The sequence below is a fragment of the Maylandia zebra genome, linkage group LG17 (assembly GCF_041146795.1).
Source record: "Maylandia zebra isolate NMK-2024a linkage group LG17, Mzebra_GT3a, whole genome shotgun sequence".
Lineage (NCBI taxonomy): Eukaryota > Metazoa > Chordata > Actinopteri > Cichliformes > Cichlidae > Maylandia > Maylandia zebra.
Window position 1 is genome coordinate 37,754,641 of NC_135183.1, and position 22,246 is coordinate 37,776,886.

General features: G+C 40.1%; 1 protein-coding gene across 1 annotated transcript; it reads left to right on the top strand.

Annotated features, from left to right (window-relative positions):
- The first annotated feature begins 390 nt into the window (after window positions 1–390).
- LOC101479155 (plexin-C1) lies at window positions 391–21,707 on the top strand. The gene is made up of 16 exons (XM_004553857.4): window positions 391–1,690; window positions 2,714–2,836; window positions 7,781–7,915; window positions 7,990–8,090; window positions 8,167–8,272; window positions 8,351–8,516; window positions 10,311–10,413; window positions 11,896–11,971; window positions 12,342–12,380; window positions 12,475–12,608; window positions 15,295–15,474; window positions 16,420–16,528; window positions 18,247–18,432; window positions 18,512–18,667; window positions 20,695–20,791; window positions 20,918–21,707. Exons 1-16 carry the CDS (start codon window positions 686–688, stop codon window positions 20,971–20,973), a joined length of 2,772 nt encoding a protein of 923 aa, XP_004553914.3. The 5' UTR covers window positions 391–685; the 3' UTR covers window positions 20,974–21,707.
- Window positions 21,708–22,246: the final 539 nt, after the last annotated feature.

Consider the following 22,246-nt stretch of genomic DNA (forward strand, 5'->3'; position numbering starts at 1 on the left):
TGTTACAGGACATGTTACAACTAACCCAGACTATGGGGTTAATTGCATCATTTCACTCTTTGTGTTTGAGACCATACCATGCAAGTACTAATTGTATTGCTGAGAAAATAGCTGTACTATTTAACAGCAGAGACATGTAAATAGTTTGCATTACATTTTGCATCCACTACTTTAAAAGAGCTCGAAAGCAACAAATGCCAGAAACAGGGGAGACCGGGTATAGTTGTAACTATTTCTGGCTATTGTACTCACAAACACATATGCAGCGAAATATTGCCATAAGAATACAACGCTGAACTACTTCCTGTTCACCGCAGGGGTACAATGCGAAACTTTTTTTCGGAAATGAAGACACTGAGAGAGTGCTGCTCTTAAAAGGTTGCACACGTTAGACAACTGTGCACGTCAGAAAGAGGATGTGTCTTGTCTTCCTTAGTTTTTTCTGACTTCATGGCACCGAGAGAGAGGCTGCTACTGTTAACTTGTCTCTTAGATATAATTTCTGACAGGATGTAAAAAAAGCCGAACAGGCTTTGTTCTGACGTTTCGGAAGGCAGTATTCGTCTCAGCTTTTAGACCCACGCTGCGCTTTTACGCACAAGTCTTGAGACACCACGTCAGAGAGAGAGAGCCGAGTGCCGTGCCAGACTTCGCTGTGTAGTGGAAGTATTGCTGTAGGTTCAAGATGATCCTGCTGCTCGCTCTGCTTTCTGTTCTCTGCGGAGAACCGGGTTTGTGCCTGGAGGAGGATGGAGGCTTCACGTTTAATGGAGACATCCGTCAGTTCGCCGTGACCTCAAACACACTTTACGTCGCCACAAAGGAGAGGCTGTACCAGCTGAGCCACGGCCTGAGTCTGATCAACAGTCTGACCCAGAGAGGAATCTTAAAGACCGGAAACCAGCAGGATGATGTCCAGTTTTACCGGGTTTCTGAGGCAGCTGAGTGGAACGCAACTTTCAGCATCAACGTGCTGTTGCCATTCACAAAGAATGACTCTCTGATCAGCTGCGGTGTGACTGACGATGACTGCGGTTACTGCGAGATTCTGGACCTGAAGAACATCTCCAACCTTCTGTACAGGGAACACTTCCAGGTGGGACCTCTGACGAACAGCAGCAGGTCTGTCAGCTTTCTGGTGGATGTGAAGAAGAAAACTCAGACCGACGCTTACATTCTGACCGCGATCCAACAAAACAAAGAACAGCCCGAAAACAACAAGTGTGGTATTAATCAGCAGGCTGTCAACCTTCAGAATACGGATAACAAACAGGGTGGAGGTATTTTTTCTGTGACTGATGGAGCTTCGGGCGAACCTGGGATCAAAAGTAAAGGTGACGTGGAGTTTGTTGACGGGTTTCAGATCAGTTCAACCATCTATCTGTTCTCCAACGTGCTCTCAGCTCGAACAAACAGAGTCCGTCTCATTTGGCTCGAAGGCGATAAAAGTAAAACTGACACACTCAGGTCTCTGCGGGGCGCGACTCTCAGTGTCTCTAACGGTGAACGCAGCAGACTCGTGGCCTCCTCGGTCATCCCGGGGGAGCAGCCGGTGCTTTGGAGCGGCGTGTTCGGTATCGATGGAGGAGACACCGACACCGAGCTGATGGTGTTTGACATCAGCCCTGATTACAGCACGAACACCGACAGAGATCCAGACTTCTACACCTCTGCGCCAACAGAAGCGACGGTGGGTCGCTGAATAACTTAAGTTTATTTTTTTAATGGTTATTTTTTGTGTTGAAACTGTTTCCACCTGTCCCATTTTTTTCTCTGGTTTGTAGAAAGTAGCATTAAGTCATTGTTATGTGGCATCAAAAAGACATAACAACTGTAAGAAATGTGCAGGGACACAATCTACTGTATTATTAAACTAAACAAAAAATAATTATGGTGGAACTAAAATAACAGCGACGAATCAAATAAATGGCACAAAATATTCCATTAAAAGTTTTAAAAATATTTAGACTTTAGAAAACAGAAAAAAAATCCAGGGCCTCATATTGTAAAAAATGAACTAAAAGTCATGACTGAATAAGGATTCTGAGGTATTTAAAGTACTGTGTTGTCTGCTGGTTCATGTGAAGATGTTTGATTTATTAAAAACCATAAAGTATACAGACCAGCTTAAGCCTTCTGTAGAGTTGGTGCTGTGCATTCATAGGACCTCATATTGATTCATTATCAGAATATTAGTTTTCCAAACTGTAAGTAGAAACCATGTTGCTGCAGCTGCTGACCAGCACAACTCTCTGGATTTTAGCAGCTGTGGATGGGAGATCATTCTGTTTAGACAAGACGTGTTGTGTGTGAAACTGCATCTAATTAGTATTCAATTAAGTAAATGTATATAAACAGAAATGATCTATAAAAAAGTTTAGTTCCATTGATTCTTTAAGGCTAATTTTTAAACTGTACACATGATGTAATAAAAAAAAAGAAAAGAAAAAACCCTAAAACAGTACACGTGACATGTTGCCACATTATGTACTTCTTAATTTTCAACTGGCACTACGAAGTATTTGCTAGCACTTAATTTTTTGACAAGACAAAAATACAAAGTGAATAAATAGAGGTCACTTTGATGGCACAACAACACAAGGCTTTTTTTAGACTTTGAGTAATGAGATGCTATTTCTATATCAGGTACTTTCAGTACTTCTTCTGGTTAGTTATTTGTAAATATCCAATCTGCTGGTTGCCTGTTTTTCAGCCAAAGATCCTGAAACCGAAGGCAGTGCTCTTCAGGCACAGCTCCATGACCTCTGTGCTGGCAGTGAGGCAGAGAGGCTGGATGGTTTTCTTCATTGGGACAGGAGACGGGCAGCTCATTAAGGTGTGTATTAAGTAATAGATATCAGTTAATAGAAATAAGTATCTAACACTGCCTTCTGCTTGGATTCTCCTCCATCACTCATCATCCTCCACCTGCTTTCATGTAGTTGACAAAAAAAACCCCATTCAGCAGAGATTCTGTATTGACAGCTCACTCACATCGTTAAAGAATCATATTGTGCTTGCTTGACACAATATTTACTATATTTACTAAAGTATTTTCTTTCAGGGTGCATTTACACTCATGTATAAATTATAATAGTAGCTTAATGGCTTTAATGGATGGAGGAATGCAGCTCCATGTAATGCCTTCCTCTGCCATAGTCTCTTGCATTTTACTGTGATCTAATAAAGCCAAAGATTAACTGAGTTCTCTTGCCACTCCCACAAAGTTAGATAGATGCTACTGATGTCAGTTAGTGAAGTGATTTTCAGCAGATGAATCTCTGACTTAGGGTAGCCACCCAAACAAGACAGACTACCCCGATGCACTGGCACAGTTTACAAATGTGAAACAGGGAGCTCATACTACCACAGTAATCTGAGAAGCACATGAGTGTCAGGTCAAACATCTATATAGGAAGGGAAGAAAGCTTGAAACCACAATCAAGGAAGTCTGGAACAATGTTAGTCAGTTTACCGAGATGCAGAATGGTTCAATGAGAAGCATGATGAATAGATGAATATGAAGTACAATATAAGTACATAAGTGCGACTCTGAAAGCTGCCAAACAAAGGCTCACAGCTCAAGCCACTAAGCTGAAGAAATAAACAATAAATGGTCTGTTCTCCAAAGCTCCAGTTCTGTTCTCCCAGCTACAACGAAATAATAACATGGGAACAGATGCACCCTGAACTGCAACTGAGTAATACTGGAAGAAGAAGAACTGGCTGAAGTCGCTAGCAGCATTCCATGAAAGGCAAGTGAACACTTGCTCAGAAATAAAAACAGGATGAAGGCATCTACTCCTGTTTGACAGAGCAGTGCACCAAGACTCTTAGACCAGGCAGACCACCCTAAACACCGCTGCACTGACTACGAGAAAGCCTGTCACTCAGTGCCCCACACGCAAACACTGGAGTGCTTGGCACTGTATCAGACTAACAGTGCACTAAGAACATTCATTCAACAACCCCAAAGGCAATCACTCATGTCACCATAAAGTTTCAAACATATCTAGGTGATGCACTGTACCTACTGCTTTTGCATAGACCTCAACCCTCTAAGCCAGCTTATTGCAGAGAGCTGATACGGACATTAATTCAGGAGTGAAGCGATCATCAGTCAGCTCCTTTACAATGAATGATTGCAAAGAGAGTGAAGGTGATGGAGTTGCCAGAGGGCAGAGAAGCAGACATAAAGGATACAAGTACCTGGATATCCCACAGGTCAACAGGAAACATGACAGAAATGCACAAAGGTCAGCCACAGTCAAGTACCTCAAGTAGACAAGATGTGTACTGAGCAGCCAACTGAGTGGTAAAAAGTGTTGGGATTAAAACTACAAATACATAGGCCCTGACAGTCATTAGACACCCAGATAGAATAATAAGCTGGCCATAGGAGGAGGAGGATGCCACTGAAATCAAAATACGAAAACTCCTCACAATGTACAGATATCTCCATGTTACTAGCAATGGGAAGCGGGAGGGTGAGGATCAGCGAGTGTCAGAGCCAGAATGGAACATGGAGCATCCTCAAATACATCAGAGAGGTGGTCCCTAAAGACTAACTGCTTCAAGACTGCCTCGGCAGTTGAAGACACATGTTAATGAGGAACAGGAGGAGGAACTATCCTGGACGAGCAAACCCCTGCATAGGCCGTACCACCGACAGGTAGACAAAGTGAAATCCTGCCAGCCGGTAAAAAGGCCAGCTTAAAGGACACGGCCTCTGATCTTGTAGTTATGGTTGTTCTTGTGCTGCCATGATCATGTAGGAGTCCACTACACCTGACAGGACCCAAGTTGCAGGCTGGCCAAAGGTACCCCAGTGACTATTCAGTACAAAGTAGCAGGATGTAAGATGAAAGCTGTGTACACTGAGAAGCACAACCAAGTGCCTGGGACAGTGTACAGGAAGACCTTTTCCCCACTTGAAGTCCCCAAGATCCAATGGAAACCAACCAGACAATGTGGTGGTTGACAAGGAACAAAAAATGCAATTGTTTTCTTTTGAATAACCGCTGGGTTTGCCACATCCTGGCAGACAGCAAGGTCGGGAAGGAGAGTGAGAAAAAAGAGAAATACCAAAGTGCTCTCTGTGGTAACAGGAGCATTAGGAGTTGTAGCCCCCAAATTGGAAGAACGGCTTCAGTAGATTCCAGGCACAACATCAGAGATCTCTGTTCAGAAGAGTAAAGTCCTTGGGACAGCTAAGCTAAGCACTGCCCCCAGATTCCCAGGCCTCTTGTAGAAGAGCCAATCTTGAGAAAGAACACAGACATACCAACCCACAGGGAGGCAGAGGGGGGTCTTATATACATTGTATATCTTTTTCCATTAAAACACCTGTAAATTACTTACTGCTTAAAATTATTTTTGCATTACTTAAAATTGCTAATAATTTAATTTGTGTCTCTTTTCCTCTATATTACCTGAAGTTACACAATACTTTAAATTCCTTACACTACTGTGTAACTGTCACAATGTAACAATTTCATTTAATTCTAGAGGAATTCGACGGAGTAAAGAGTAAAGTGTTCTAAAGTGTTTTTCTAACTGGATGCTGGCAGACAGTAAATGTTTCTGATGACACGACTCCTTTTCCGGTCACTATCTTGCAGCATTCGTGCTGATCCTGTTTAGAAATATGACACCATTACATCTGAGTGGGCCTCTGAAACGTTGCCATGATCTCAGCATTCAGCACCGCTGCTGTTTGCTGCAGATATTTCTATTTTATTGCAAAACTGTTCTTTTCTGCTTCTTAGTCATTCTGCTATATAGAGCATGGCTTCTTCTAAGGAAGCAGCATGGATCATGAGTGCATTCATTTCTGTTTGTGGTTGAATACGAGAAGAGGAGGAGACAGATTTGCTGCACTCTGAGACATTGCTTAATCGATCTGAGAGTTTAATGGAAGTGTTTGTTTCAACATTTGAAATGCTGCCATGAGGCTCCATGTTACCCTCACCATCATTTTTAACACCCAGACCTTTAGCATGGATACCAACTGTAATACTTTATTTGGCTTAATTGCAATATAAAATGTTTGTCAATTAAAGGTCATTATGGTCGCAGTATGACATTTGTGTTCATACATGCAAAGAAAGTGAACTGATCACAAACAATAAAATATGTCCACTTTCTCAGACCTTATGTTATCTTCTTTTAAAGGTACATGAAGTATTTTTAGGTAATTTAATAGAAAAAAGAACATTGTGCTCATCAGTTATACAAGAAAGTGTGCCATTACGTCTTCAACCAAAGTGATACATTCTTATGAACTTAGACATCATCCATTAAAAATACATAAAAGGAGGCGTTTATTTGTGGCAGCTAAACAACAACAGGTGGTTATCAGGTGAGATTATGCCAGCTAATTTAGGCTCAATAGTCCTAAAAATCCCACTTTACAGTTTGATAACATTCTCACATCATATTAGAGTTTCTTCATTAAGTGTCTGAGATCAACAGTATTAGATCCACTTCAAAGAAAGTTTCACAAATGTAGGCTAACAGCAGCTAAAAGAGGCTAACAGCTGCTAACAGCAGCAAAACTAGCAGCACTCGCCTACAGAAAAGTTCAGGATATCCTCAAAAACTTGTCTCATTATCACTGCCATAACTGAGCTTTACTGACTTATGGACTCCAAATGGACTTTCACAAAGTTTTACAGCCTCCTCCAGAGTAATTAGATGTGGTGTATTGCTGAGGTAAACAGCAGACATATTAAAAGGACCTGAAATATAAACAAAATATGACCTGGTTGAAAACAGTCCGGCCTAAAACAGGTTTAACTTTACGGTAACACCTACAATATAGCTGTTACAGGCCTTAGAAGTGGACTCTGAACTGGTTTTAATCACTATAAACTTTTAATGAGTTGTGAGATGTTCCACTAATATTTTTTTTTTAAATTTTGTTCCTGTTTTTGTAACTTTAAAAAAAAAATGTATTGGCATCCAGTTCAAAAAAAGGATATAATGGTCAGTGTTCATTTTTTTTATTAAATTTTCTTTGCTTCAAAAAATGTATTTATTGTCTTTGTACTATTTAAAATTAAATGTATTTTTTAAATGTCTGTGCTGATATGACCCAATCTGTACAACCCTCAAAAGTTGGCGGTATCACTCTAACATGACCGCCAACCAGCTTGTAGACCGGGTTTCTTTAACTTGGATCTGGGGGTTGTTTTGAGCTCATGCTCGAGGTTGGTGCCTTGTGATCAGGTCTGCAGAGGGGACCAAACAGAAAAACTATCACACCAGAGCTGCTGACTCACGGTGGACTCCCACATGTTCCACTGGTCTCATGTCAGTGTCTGATCATTTTATCACCTTTTGTTTCCCTTGCACTCTCACACTCACCATGACATCTCTACACATCTCTTTACGCCTGAGTATCCTGAATTCATGTTTATCCTATTTTTCATATTGTCTGTTTTTGGAGACAAAGTTTAAAAAGCGTATTTACAGCTATTATTAAAGCTGTTAATTTACATTTAAAAAGCTGCATCACCTTCATTTTAAGACCCAAATATATTTTGTGACTACATGAAATTTTTCATGGGGTCAGAAATTTAATCACTCTGACTCATACACTGAGCAACACAATGACAGTTGGAGGATGTGATGAAATTAGGCAGCAACAAAGAGTTCTCTAAAACAGTAGCAGTGTTTTCTACACATTGTTTTTTATTTCTGCGCTGGTGTGATCCCGTTATTAGTTTTAACCCAGTGTTCAAAGGCAAATTTGGCAAAACCTCCTTCTTGTTGTCAGCTGTCTGTGGACAGGAACTATCACGCTGGCTGTCCCACGGTGCTCTACAGGACCAGTGATGACCGCAAAGTGTTTCCCAAATTACATCTGGATCCAGTGGATCAGAAACATGTGTATGTGCCATTTAGTAACCAGGTACTTATATTTTTTACAGATTATCTGAACGTCACATGTACCTGTGCTGCATTTGACAGTGTTTGTTGTTCTAGATAAAGCGAGTTCCTGTGTCGAAGTGCAGCACGTACACAAATCTGCAGGAGTGTTGGTCTGCACAGGATCCATACTGTGTGTGGTGTAGCTCTAAACGCAGGTGAGAGAAACAACACGTGCAGCTGACGTCTTCAAACAATTCTGAACTTGGTGATGATTACTTTTTCTTCTCGTAGCTGCACATTTGAAGATGACTGCACAGATTCAGACTGGCTGTCCATTCCTGATGAGTCCCAACACAAAATGATTTCCCACAGAGTAGAAAAGGACACAACCGGACAGGTGCAGCTTACAAACACACTCGGGACTGTAACCATTTGTGGCTTTCAGTTATTTGTCAGTTTTGTTCTTCATTTTCAGATCTCACTAAAAGTCCACGCACACCTGACTGTGGGTGAAGAAGTGTCATCGAGGTTTGCCTGTCAGTTTGCTGCAAGGTCTGGCTCGATTTGTGTTTCGAATAGCCCTCCTCCACAGTTCCCACATTGCACCTGCATCCTGTCTGATCGTACACTTCCTGCTGATGGTCAGTGGCTTTTCAGAAATAATTCCAAGAATTAAAAACACTTCACAGTAAAAGTTGTTTATTGATTTGCAACATTTGCCAACATAAGAAAATATATTATACTCAGATATAATGATAGAGGTTCTCTGACTCTGTTTATTATTATATACTGGCTCAGCTCATTAAAACAGACATATCACTACAGGGAGTGCAGAATTATTAGGCAGGTTGTATTTTTGAGGAATAATGTTATTATTGAACAACAACCATGTTCTCAATGAACCCAAAAAACTCATTAATATCAAAGCTGAATGTTTTTGGAAGTAGTTTTTAGTTTGTTTTTAGTTTTAGCTATTTTAGGGGGATATCTGTGTGTGCAGGTGACTATTACTGTGCATAATTATTAGGCAACTTAACAAAAAACAAATATATACCCATTTCAATTATTTATTTTTACCAGTGAAACCAATATAACATCTCCACATTCACAAATATACATTTCTGACATTCAAAAACAAAACAAAAACAAATCAGCGACCAATATAGCCACCTTTCTTTGCAAGGACACTCAAAAGCCTGCCATCCATGGATTCTGTCAGTGTTTTGATCTGTTCACCATCAACATTGCGTGCAGCAGCAACCACAGCCTCCCAGACACTGTTCAGAGAGGTGTACTGTTTTCCCTCCTTGTAAATCTCACATTTGATGATGGACCACAGGTTCTCAATGGGGTTCAGATCAGGTGAACAAGGAGGCCAAGTCATTAGTTTTTCTCTTTTATACCCTTTCTTGCCAGCCACGCTGTGGAGTACTTGGACGCGTGTGATGGAGCATTGTCCTGCATGAAAATCATGTTTTTCTTGAAGGATGCAGACTTCTTCCTGTACCACTGCTTGAAGAAGGTGTCTTCCAGAAACTGGCAGTGGGACTGGGAGTTGAGCTTGACTCCATCCTCAACCCGAAAAGGCCCCACAAGCTCATCTTTGATGATACCAGCCCAAACCAGTACTCCACCTCCACCTTGCTGGCGTCTGAGTGGGACTGGAGCTCTCTGCCCTTTACCAATCCAGCCACGGGCCCATCCATCTGGCCCATCAAGACTCACTCTCATTTCATCAGTCCATAAAACCTTAGAAAAACCAGTCTTGAGATATTTCTTGGCTCAGTCTTGACGTTTCAGCTTGTGTGTCTTGTTCAGTGGTGGTCGTCTTTCAGCCTTTCTTACCTTGGCCATGTCTCTGAGTATTGCACACCTTGTGCTTTTGGGCACTCCAGTGATGTTGCAGCTCTGAAATATGGCCAAACTGGTGGCAAGTGGCATCTTGGCAGCTGCACGCTTGACTTTTCTCAGTTCATGGGCAGTTATTTTGCGCCTTGGTTTTTCCACACGCTTCTTGCGACCCTGTTGACTATTTTGAATGAAACGCTTGATTGTTCGATGATCACGCTTCAGAAGCTTTGCAATTTTGAGACTGCTGCATCCCTCTGCAAGATATCTCACTATTTTTGACTTTTCTGAGCCTGTCAAGTCCTTCTTTTGACCCATTTTGCCAAAGGAAAGGACGTTGCCTAATAATTATGCACACCTGATATAGGCTGTTGATGTCATTAGACCACACCCCTTCTCATTACAGAGATGCACATCACCTAATATGCTTAATTGGTAGTAGGCTTTCGAGCCTATACAGCTTGGAGTAAGACAACATGCATGAAGAGGATGATGTGGACAAAATACTCATTTGCCTAATAATTCTGCACTCCCTGTAATAACAGAGACACTGACATTCATCGTAAGTTTTTTTTTTTAATTTACAGGCCTTGATGTCACAGTAAAATTCAGACTTGGGACATCACCACTGTCACAACGACTGAGGTTAAACGACTGCTCTAACATCAGGGGAGCGCCAAGTTTCGTGTTGTAAGTCCATCAATATCAGAAAGAATTCAACGACTCACTGTGGACAGACTACAGTACATCAGACAGATCAGACAATCAGGTCACGGTTAGAAATCAGAGAGAATGAAACCTTCATGACCAAAGCTAGAAAAGTTTAATAATTGTAACTGTATCAGACGTTGTTAGCGAGTGGTCTTTATTTTGGTGTAGTATAGCCATCGTCAAGACAAAAAGGACATCTGGAGGTGTACAGAGACTTTTTAGACAGGAATTTTTATCAAGTGAGCACTCGCAATGTGCTGTGGTCTGGAGTTTCCCCAGAGCAACATCATCATTATTGTTAGATGTTGTTAGTCAGCACAGTAAACTAACACAGCTTCCTAAATTCAGCTGTAGTCAGAACATCAGCCGGTTTCCCCCTTAATTCCTGCAGAATAACGCAGACTGAATGTTTCTGCAGTTCTCACTGAAGTGCATGCCAAGATTAAAGCAGAGACTAAAATATAAGAAATTAATAAAATTAATAAATGAGATATTAGATAAAAGACACATGAAAAGTACGAGAGTCGTCGCATCCTCGATTCCTCGACTGCTTTCCTCTTGTCTCGGCGAGTCCCACCAGACGTGTGAGCGCAGACACGTCTGCAAAAAAACATTTTCAGCTGCAAGGAATATTTTTGGTAAAATTTTATGTTTTGTAGGGTGCTGAATCCAAAACTGATCTCCATTTCCCTCACATACAGTTTTGTTTGCAAAACAAGAGAAATTTACATTTTTTTAAAAAGCGCAACCGCGATGAAAAAAATCAATATTTTATTCCAATTAACTCGGCATAATTTCTCTGAGATTCCTTACTTTCACTGTGAACAAACTAAACCTGTTAGGACGCGATCATCTGAGGTCCTCACACTGCCACCGGACCCCCCTCCTACTGACCCCCCTTATTTCCTCGCATTTTCTATGTGTATTTCTCTTGTGTTAGAAATATCAAATTAATGTAAGAAATCATTATTGGAAATGTTTTTTTTTTTTACTCAAGTATAGGATACCAGATTTTGACTGCTTAATTGTATACTTAATTACATTTAAAAAATGAGGTTTGCAAGAAAACCTGACGAGATGGGATTTTAAAAATATTTTTCCTGTTTTCAGTGAGTAAAAATCAATAAGACACAGTCAAACAATCCTATGCAGTGTTTTGGTTGCCGACCTGTAATTCTCACCTGATGTCAGTAAAACATTTGTTATAACAAAACCACAGCTGTCTTTTATGATATCAGATCAGTGTCCACGATGTTTTATACTTAGACAAAATGTGACTTGTTACTGAATCTGGTCCTTTTTTTAGTCCCACACACAGAAAGTCTGATCACCTTAAATGACTGAAACAACTCACAGTCAGAGTAAAAAGAAAGCTGTTTCCCGTCTCTTCTTCATGCTCATCTTTTTTGTGATTACACCTTTTATTTTGTTCATCTCATCTCCAATATGTCTCCTGTCCAGGTGTCAGGAGTGCATCAAAGCTGGTTGTGGATGGAACAAAAACAGCTGTTCCTGGGCTAACCAAGGAAAGACTGATGTACTAATGACTGATTTTCTGGATTTTCATACTTCATATCAGTCTGTGCTACATTATTTTAAAGTCATCACTTTTAACATTGAGCAAGAAACATGGGATTGATGGTAGAAAATGAAACTATTAAACATACACCAGAGATGCTAAAGAACGATTTTTTTAACTTAAAAAATGTTATTCACCAAGTGCTTATTGCTTCATCAGTACAATGATTTACATGTCTAGATTATAAAAAAAATGTCAATACTTTTATTAGCAGTTTTCTGTTTACTCCTCTTTTTGAACTAAACTAACGTTAGCTACAACAGGTCCTAGGTCAGTCCTGATAGATTATAGTGCTGTGCAGATGCTAAGTGCTGTATCCCTCCCGCAGGACAGAGCTTGCAACGATTTGGAGTCTGGGAAGAAATCTGTGAGTCTGATCCTCATTATCCCCATCCAGTAGAGGTCATGATGTCAGCAGAAGGAAACTAAATGATCTGATTATTTTTGTGTGTTGCTGCCAGGGGCCGGAGATCTACTCCATCACTCCCAGTGTGGTGTCTTTCTATGGGAGTAACCATGCGGTGTTATCAGGTCAAAACCTTGGTTTTGTAACACGAGTGAGGATCCAGACGCATGCTGAATGTACTCCAAAAGAGTGAGTCACTGTACAGATCACTAAGATGCTGAGAAATAACTGAATAAAGAGCAGATTTTAATCCAGGGGAACACCACCCATATTACAAACCAGAGGTGCGGACTCGAGTCATTAATTTTATGGCTTGAAAAAAGACTTGTGACTTGACTTGGACTTTTACACCAATGACTTGGGACTTGAATTGGACTTGAACCTGTTTGCTTGAAAAGGTTTGCTATATTACTCCAAATCTAAAATTGAACAAGCATATTATATAAAAAGTGTGCACCATTTATTCATTCATTCACCACACTACGTACTGTGTGCATGAGCTGTTGCACAGCCAATCAAATTAACCAGATTTAAAAAAAAACAAAAACAAAAAAACACTCAAGCCAAAAATGCTGCCAAGAGGAATTTCTTTCAGGTACATAAACTACGAAGTAGTCAACAAAAAATGAAATGCAATATGCAAAAACATGCAAGAAGAGAATCACAGCCGAAGATGGAACAACTTCCAACTTTGTCCGACATTTGAAGTTGCATAAAGAACAGTAGGTGGTGCTTCTCTTTTGCTACGATGTGATAGCTGACTTCATCTTACTAGCAAATGTTGTCCAGGCTACGTTGATGATATTGTTTGGCTTTCACGTCTATGATATTTTTGTTATGCTATTTTAAATCCAATTCTACAAGCGCATCTAACATGCAGCTTGTTATCTCACAATTGTCGGTGGATGGTGAGCGGGGTCTGTTTCAGAAATTGGGTCCTGTACCTGAACGCAGGGAACGCACACTCTGTCACTCAGACATAGACACATACAGATACATATGTGCACAAACAGACTAGGCAGGAGAGAGAGGACATGCCAATCACAGCGCACTACATTTACTGCAATGGTTCTTTGTTTTCTACTGTGGAAATCTCAGCAGTTTTTGTCTGAATAGAAGTTCTGCTTTTGCAATTTTCATTCAGGGGAAGACTATTCCTACAGCTAAGTTTAATTGAGCTGCATTTTATAGAGGTGCAATTTCAGAATAACTTTGTGTATATTTTGTAAGTTCACGTGTTTCATCATGTGTTGAGATAAGTGGTCTCCTTTTTAGCATATAATTGCATTTTTTTTTCTTTTTTCTTTTAAAGACTTGAAAAGACTTGAAATTCAAAGTTTCAGACTTTACCAGGAACTTGATACTTGACTCTTGACTCGAGTATAAAAACTTCAGACTTACTTTTGACTTGCAAAACAATGACTTGGTCCCACCTCTGTAACAAACAGTGTTGGTCAAGTTACTTGAAAAAAGTAATCAGTAACTAATTACCGATTACTTCCCCAAAAAAGTAATCCTGTTACTTTGCTGATTACTTATTTTCAAAAGTAATTAATTACTTAGTTACTTTTTAAAAACACGATTTACAACCTGAAGAGGTGATAAAGTGATAGATCTTTCAGCCCAATTCTACTTTTTCTGCATAATCCATCATACAAAATGTAATCAAATGGAAAAGTCTCTTTTTAAAACTTGTTTTATTAGTTTTAATCTTTTAACTTTATGCATCAAGCAAAAATTAAATTATCTGCAACATTCTCTGACTGGAAGAAATTTGTTTAATATTTAAACCTATTTTCTGCACATTCCAGCACATAAAATATATATATATTTTGTGTTTACACTCAGTCTTTCAAATAGATGCAAGTAAAACACAGCAGAAAATAAATAAAGTCAAAGACTCAGCGGTCCTGTTGCTCTATTTTCACCTGTAAAGCAGGAGTGGGGTAGGCGGAGGTTTACCCTGGTGCAGGTGTGCCGCGGTCAGTGGAAGAATCCCATTACGTCGTAGCTACTCGGTGCTTGTTTAGGGGTTTTTTTCGCTGTAAAAAGAAGTTTTCTTCCCACGCACGATGGACACTAATGTTTTTGTCACTTTTTATGGAATCAAACTCAAAGTAAGGTCAGTATTTCCACGCTTTAAACGCTGCATGCTCATACTCTCTCCCGCACTCGATATATGATCCATTGTTGATCTGCACACAGCTGTTGTCACAAATGTCGCACTTGCTTACGTCACTGTCATGAGACATTCTCGCAAAAAAAAAATCACGGTTTTAGTAACGCAGTAACGCAGCGTTCCTACGGGAAAGCAACGGTAATCTAATTACCGTTTTTGCAATAGTAATCCCTTACTTTACTCGTTATCTGAAAAAAGTAATCAGATTACGCGTTACTGCCCATTTCTGGTAACAAACCACCATATTCTACAATTTGGGAATATGTGAGTTCTCACCCAGCACTTATCGATGGCAAAATAGTTAAAAATGAGTTTAAAAAACACTGATACAGATTTCATTGACAACAAATATTCATTTTTACTGGACACGCTGATTTTTATTTATGTTTTTTTGGCTTTGGAGCTTTTAGACTCAGGCTTGCAGAAATTAGGACAAATGATGCACAGTTTGAAACGCAGATTGTTTGGTTTCTGAGTGTAAAACAGAAGGAGGAGAAATGTACTGTTGTCTGCACAGTAAGAAAAAACACAGCAGTTTACAGCATGCAGTGAAATTCACAATGAAGTCTCCCACACAAAACAATAAAATAACTTAAGCATTGAAAATTAAGGTGCAAACAACGAAATTAGTAAAAACCAAAAAAAGGTTTTCTGCATGTCGTGATGATGTCACTGGGTCTGTGTGTCTTTGCTCAGGTCTCCTATTTGGGACAACGCTGGCGTCAGTCTGACGTTCCACATTCCCAGCACAGATATCAAAGGTGTGGTCCGTGTGTGTGTTATCCTAGAAGATGGTAGTTGCCATGGTGACGCCAACATCACTTACCGCTCATTGCCATCCTGCGGCAACATTACTCCAAGCAGCAGCTGGATGAGGTAAAATTAGTTTTGCACAATTCGTTAGTGATAACTGCTGATCGTAGATCCACAACTTCCAGAAGCCGAGGTTACAGAAAGAGTTTGAACTCTTTGCTTAATGTCAGTTTCTTTGCAATTATGATTAAAAGAAACTTGTGCTGATAGTTGTTTTTGAGGAGGCCACCTTTGGGAATCCCCAGACGCCTAAGGCCGTCCCTACCCTCAACCACAATAGCGAAGGCAGGACCAAACCATGACCCCCCAGCCATATGTGCTCCATATGTCTCATTTAATGTGACATATGGAGCACACTGTCTCTAAGAAATTATCTTCTGAAGAAGTGCAATAACAAACCTGATTAATCAAAATCATCTGCAGATCATTTTATTGGAGATTATGTATCGTAATTTCAGGAGCAGGACCACGCTTCCAAACACGCTCGTCTATAGATGACAACCTTCTGGTTTCCCCAGTTCTGCAAGCTGTTCATTCTCGTTTACATGCACCACCCTCCCTCCGTCCTTGTTCTCCATTCTTTAACGTCTTCACTTCTATTTAGTACACGGGGATCTGCCAGGGAGCCGTCGCCAGTCCCCTTCGAGGCCTTCCCCAAACCACAGCTCAAGTCATATCAAAGCATTCACTTTTACCTACTACAACGCTGTCAAACCTAAAATGAGGACGTGGGCCCAGCTAGTGAAGTGGGGAGTCTTCCTGAGGCAGATAGTCAAGGTGGTGTTAATCATCCGAATCTAAAACTACATTAGTTTTATTTATTTATTACAAATATAACAGGTTGGCAGGAAAGAAAATAGACAGATGGTTATTTTTCTGGTCCATCAAACAATAAGCTTCTCGTTATTCTTCAGTGAGATCTGCTGGATCCAAGGATGACTCACTTCTCTGTGATCAAGAGTCTTTCATATTCTCTGCTCTGCATAAATGCTGCTCTGTGTTTTGCAGTGGGAAGAGGAAGCTCACACTCATGGGGTCACACCTGGAGGTTGCTGAAGGAGTGAAACACAGCCACACCAAGCAGGACGTCGAGCTTCCCAGAAACAGCAGCTATCAGGTCTGCAGACACACACAGTGGAAATGGGACTGTTTATTATAAATTGAATACGTCAGTCTAACATTCTGCTCTGAGTTGATGGACTCACTAGCTTGGGAAACCTGGGAAACACTCGGTGAACAAAGTTTCAGAGAGATTAGCTGTGACTGAAAGAGTAACCGATTGGCGTCTTTGTCTAGATGAACGATTAATTACAAAAGTGTTCATGTTAACAATGAGCAAAGTAGGTTTTCATGTTCCCGATCATTATCTCTTTAATGCACTCTGATGTGTCCTTTTCTGTTGAATATATGAATGAGAAAATGAAAGTGAGGGTCAGACAGATGGTTCAGTGCAGCAGGAATGAAGAGGATTTTGGATTTACAGTCTGACATTTATTACAGCTACAGTTTTAACACAACTTAAATGTAAATATTTCTAGTTTCTTAGTCAAGAATTCCTGAAGGCTCCGTGCTTCCAGGAAGTATTCAGAGCGCTGCAGTTGTTCCAGCCTCATTCCAAAATGGATTCAATTCATTTTCCATTTAAAATTCTAGAAACATTACCCGAAAAAAGACTAAATGAAATACATTTGCTTGGAATTCCTGCAAATTTATCAAAAACAAAAAGATAACATGTAAGTATTCTCAGCCTTTGCTCAGCACTTTGTTGAAGCACCTCTGGCAGCAATTACAGACCTAACTGTTTTAGATTATGATACTATGAGCTTGGCACAACTATTTTTGGGAAATCTCTCCCATTGTTTTTTGCAGAACCTCTCCAGCTCATCAGGTTGGATGATGAGGATCGGTGCACAGCCATTTTCAGAGAGGTTCAGTTGGGTCTGGGCTCTAAATTGGGTCACCCAAGGACATTCACAGACTGTCCTGAAGCCACTCCTTTGTTATCCTGACTGTGTGCTTAGCATTGTTTTCCTGCCAAAAGATGAGCATCCTCCTCAGTCTGATGTCCAGAGTGCTCTGGTGCAGGTTATCATCAAGGATGTCACAGTATATCGCTGCATTCATCTCATCTCAACCCTAACCATTATTCTGCCACCACCATGCTTCACTGTAGGGATAGTATCGGCCAGGTGATGAGCAGGTGATGAGCAGTGCTAGTTTCCTCCCAACACTTTGCATTTAAGCCAAAGAGTTCCATCTTTGTTTCATCAGACCGAAGAGTTTTGTTCTCATGGTCTGAGAGTTCTTCAGGTGCTGCAGAAATGATTGTCCTTCTGGAAGGTTCTCCTGCCTGACTGTGGCCCTTATAACCCGACTCAGATTGGCCAGGCTGCCAGAACTATGAAGTCCCCGTGGTTCCATACAAGAGGCCAGCATTTTTGCTCATTGGGACCTTTTCTGTACCCTTCCCCACATCTGAAAAGGCTGGAAATACTTATGTATATGTTATATTCTTAATTTAAAAAACTATATTTGCAATAAGTTCAAACAACTATCATTCACTGTGTCACTGTGGTACACTGTGTGTAGAGTCTTGAAAGTGAATTTTATCCATTTTGGAATAAGGAATAGCTGCTGGAATGTTTGGAATAAACATGACAAAATGTGGAACAAGTGAAGTGCTGTGAATACTTCCTGGATGCACTTTATGCTCAACAAAATAAGGTGACGTAAGCATTCCAGCTCTTTTGGAAATGTGTTTGTGCTTGGTTTACCTTGACATCATCATCTGCTTGCTGTACTGTCCACACACTAAATACATTCTGTGTTATACAGTCAAAGTCCTTGCAGAGTCTCACCTATGACACACCTGCAGCTGAAAAAACTTTGAGCAGCAGTGTGTCTTTGAAAGTAGCCAATCAAACCTTGGCCTGCTCCACAAACATCACCTACTATCCGGACCCTGAGTTTACCAGCTTCACGGCTATAAGAACAGGGGAAGATGTACGCGTCACCATACAGGTAATGTTGCGTCTGTTGAAACAATCTACTAACATATGACATCAGCTCACTGAAGATCAGACTTCTGTTGTTGTTTCAGAAAAAGTCAGACAACCTGGAGATGTCAAAAGAAGAGTTATCAGTGTGGGGCGTTCAAGACAAACAGGAACACCCCTGTATCCTGGAGGCCAAAGAGATGGATTTATTTATCTGTCGGATTAAAAGGCCACCCAACACAGAATTTTATGACTTAAAGGTAAATCTTTCTTTTAAGTGTGATTAATGTGATAATAGGTATAACATCACAACATCTCTATTATCTTACAAAGTCCTCAGAAGTGTAGTACTGTGCTAACAATTTACACCATAAATACATTTCTGGTATGTTTTCAAATTACTGTTTTTTTGGGGTTTTTTTGAGCTTTAAAATACAATTAGCAGAAGAAAAGATCAAATCAGCGCTATTTGCCTTTAAAAATGTCATGAAATGGTCGTGTGTGGCAGGCAGGAAAGGACCCAAATGCAGACTTGTAGGCAAAACTCAGAAAACAGCTTTATTTGCTGAATAAATAAACAATGCAAAACTAAACTGGGAAACCTAATGAACCAAACACACAGAGAATCACACAACCATGAGGGTATGACGTGACAAAAGGCAAACACAGGGTTTAAATACACGAGGAGGGAATGAGAAACAGGAGGGAAACACAGCTGGGACTAATCAGACATAATGAGACAAAGGGAAGCAAAACTAGATACACTGACATAGGACAAGGACTATCAAAGTAAAACAGGAAGCATGAGACATAAGCAGACTTGACACAGAGACGTGGAACATGGCAGGTTTAGACCCAAGCACATAGCACACGGAGACCACATGAGACAGAAAAACTAAACCTTCACTAGAGTCAAGACACCAGGAACACAAGGAGGGCTTAGAAACAGAACATGGAGCACAGAGACAACAGTAACTAACAGTGACAGGGAGACGTGACTGACTGGGAAGAACTGACTTTAAAAAATACTGACACGGTTCAAATGATGCATGCGCGTGAGGAAAACAAAAGAAGAAACCAAAGAAAGCTGACGAAATGCTAACCAAGCTGAAAAGGGATGAAGAGAGACAACGGGACAGATGGACACAGGCATGAAGACAGCACAGTGACCATGCAGAGTCTCACACAAAAACTAAAAATATTCAAAGCTGAAGTCAAAAGTGAAGTGAAAAAAAGAACTAACTTGCATCAGTTATGCTATGAAAAGGAAATTTGGAGAAATTCAGGAAACAATTCAAGAAGAAATAGCAAAACTTAACAAAATGCAGTGCTGGGTGACAGAATTAGGAAAGTGGCACAAAGAAGCTAACGAGGCCCTTGTGATGTTGTTGAGCCATGCACAGCAGATGCAAGGAAAAAAAAAAAAACCAACCTTGAGCAAGATCGTGAAGAAGCAGCATCCATATATTTGGCATACCAGAAGAAACAGCCTATACGAAAATAAGCATCCATCTGAAAGACGGGGTGAAACTGCAAGTGACCTATGGAAGAGGGGGATTGCACTAGAAGCTTCAGGAGAGCAAGAGGCTAGGACGCTGGGAGAAACTGGAGCACCACCAGGAAGGCAGCAGGTGAGGGCTGGCAACCTGAACGGAAACAGTACAACAAGTGAGGGAAAGCTAATGAGAATCAATCCTTTTATGTCAGGTTTCGCTATGCGGCAGGCAGGGTGGGACGAAAATGCAGGACTCAAAACTCACGAACACAAACTTTAAAATAGCTTTATTGCTTAAGAGCTCAAAATGTGCTATTCAAAATAGCTCAGGTAAGACGAAAACCAGTAACTCACAGACTGGCGTCCAACAGGGGCCCATGGATCACACAGCTTGTGGGGAGAACAAAACAAAGACCACGTGAAGACTGAAGTAATGAGACATAGTAAGCAAAACTGAATATAATGTACACGGGACTATCAAAATAAAACAGGAAGGAAACGGCGAGAACGTGAACCTGAAAAAACTAAACAGAGACACCTCTGGGAGGTAAATAAACACAGAGACAAGACTTCCACAACAGACGCTGAAGACAAGACAGAGATGAAACTGGGACATGAAAGGAACGAACATAGTAAAACAAAAAACCATGAAACAGACATAGAGATAACAACAGTTCTCTACAGTCGTTTTCAAATTGATATTTCTTTCAAAATGGTAGTAATAGAGGAAATACTGTGACCCAGTGCTCTGTTGAGACGTCCCTCTGTGAAATGCGTTTTTGTGTTTTCTAGATAAAGTATGGTGACAAGACAGTGAGCCTCAGTAATCCTCCACCACACAGTGTCTTTCCAATAGTACTTTCCCTGCTGATACCCGGTATTCTTGCTGGTAAGTTGGCTTTTTCTTCAAACCTGGACACAATTTCTTAAAAACGCCTGAAAACCTTTTCTACTGCAAATTGAAGATGTTCTAGTTTTTCCGCTCAGGTCAAATCTGTTACTGTTTGTCTTTCAGTGTTGTTGGCCATCTATCTGTGGCGGAAGAGTCGCTCGGATAGGAATGGGTTTTGACCACCGATGCCCGTCTCTGTATTCAAGTGATATTATATTTGAAGTCTTGATGTCTGTTTTTCCCCTCTCTTGGGATTAATTTCTGTGTTGTTTAATTCAGGTGTATTTATTTTTTTATTTTCAAAAAAAATTTCAGGTTTCTCAATTTTGGTTGATTGGCAACCTCATAATTCGACCTTAACTCAAGGTAGTTTATGATACTGTAGGTTAACGTTCGGTGTGCGTTCCAGTTGTTGTATATATTTATTAATTTTATATATGTTTTATACTTTACATCATGCTTGAAAGGGGTTATTGATCTAAATCTCCTCCGGAATGCAAATAAAAGCTTTCCTACAGTGTTGAATTATTTTGTTAAATCAGCTTCTACTATTTCTGCTTTCCTGATACAGTCTTTGGCTGTATCATATATGAAGTAATTGTATTTTTACTGTAATTGTATATTTAATAAATATTGATATATGTGCAACAACATTTGTTTCCCATGAATGAAATTACCTGAGAGAGAAAGACAATAGAAAGCCATAATACTGGTAGGCCTTCTAAAACATTTAGAATCAGAATCAGAATACTTTATTGATCCCTTACTATTACTTTGCATCCATCTGTTTGGTCACTTCTTGTGTGTCAAAAACAACTTCCCAGAGCTGACCATGGATATCTCCTTTGCTGCACTCTAGTAATAACCCATGTTTGGAGGTATCCGATATAGTATAGCATGTAATAGCCCTATAAATAAATCAATAAAACTACTTAACCCTCTGATGCATGAATTATGAAAGCCTTGGTCAAGATTTTTTTCTTAAGTGCTTTTATTCTTCTCAGGACATGAAAAAAAATGTTCAACTCTTTTTTTCCCCAAAAATATGTTTTTTTATAAAGTTATAAACTTGTCCACTCCAGTGGACTACATGCGCCTGAGCACTTAGCATGAAATACTGTGAATTTACTATAAAAATTAATTACCTTGTGTTCTATTGTAAATATACAAACACTTGTTTGCTTGTATCCTTTGAAAAACATCTCAGCAATTTTTTTGGAACTTTCAACTCATAAGGCCCCAATGTTTAGACGTAAATAACAAAACCAATCAACAGTCCTAGCTGTGAATCCTACACCTGAATATGGCAAACTATCTCCAACAAGAGCAACATTTTTGAGTCTACACAGTTCTATAACGATGCAGGACAGTATTACCAAGCCCTTAGTAGCATGCTGGAAGAAAACACAAACTGACATCTTAGTCTCTGCATCTCCAAACACTTCTGTGTTC

Coding starts and splice junctions, on each gene's coding strand:
- LOC101479155 (XM_004553857.4), top strand. CDS start 686: ATGATCCTGCTGCTCGCTCTGCTTTCTGTTCTCTGCGGAGAACCGGGT. Junction 1,691..2,713: donor CTGCGCCAACAGAAGCGACG/GTGGGTCGCTGA, acceptor CCTGTTTTTCAG/CCAAAGATCCTGAAACCGAA. Junction 11,972..12,341: donor CTAACCAAGGAAAGACTGAT/GTACTAATGACT, acceptor TCCCTCCCGCAG/GACAGAGCTTGCAACGATTT.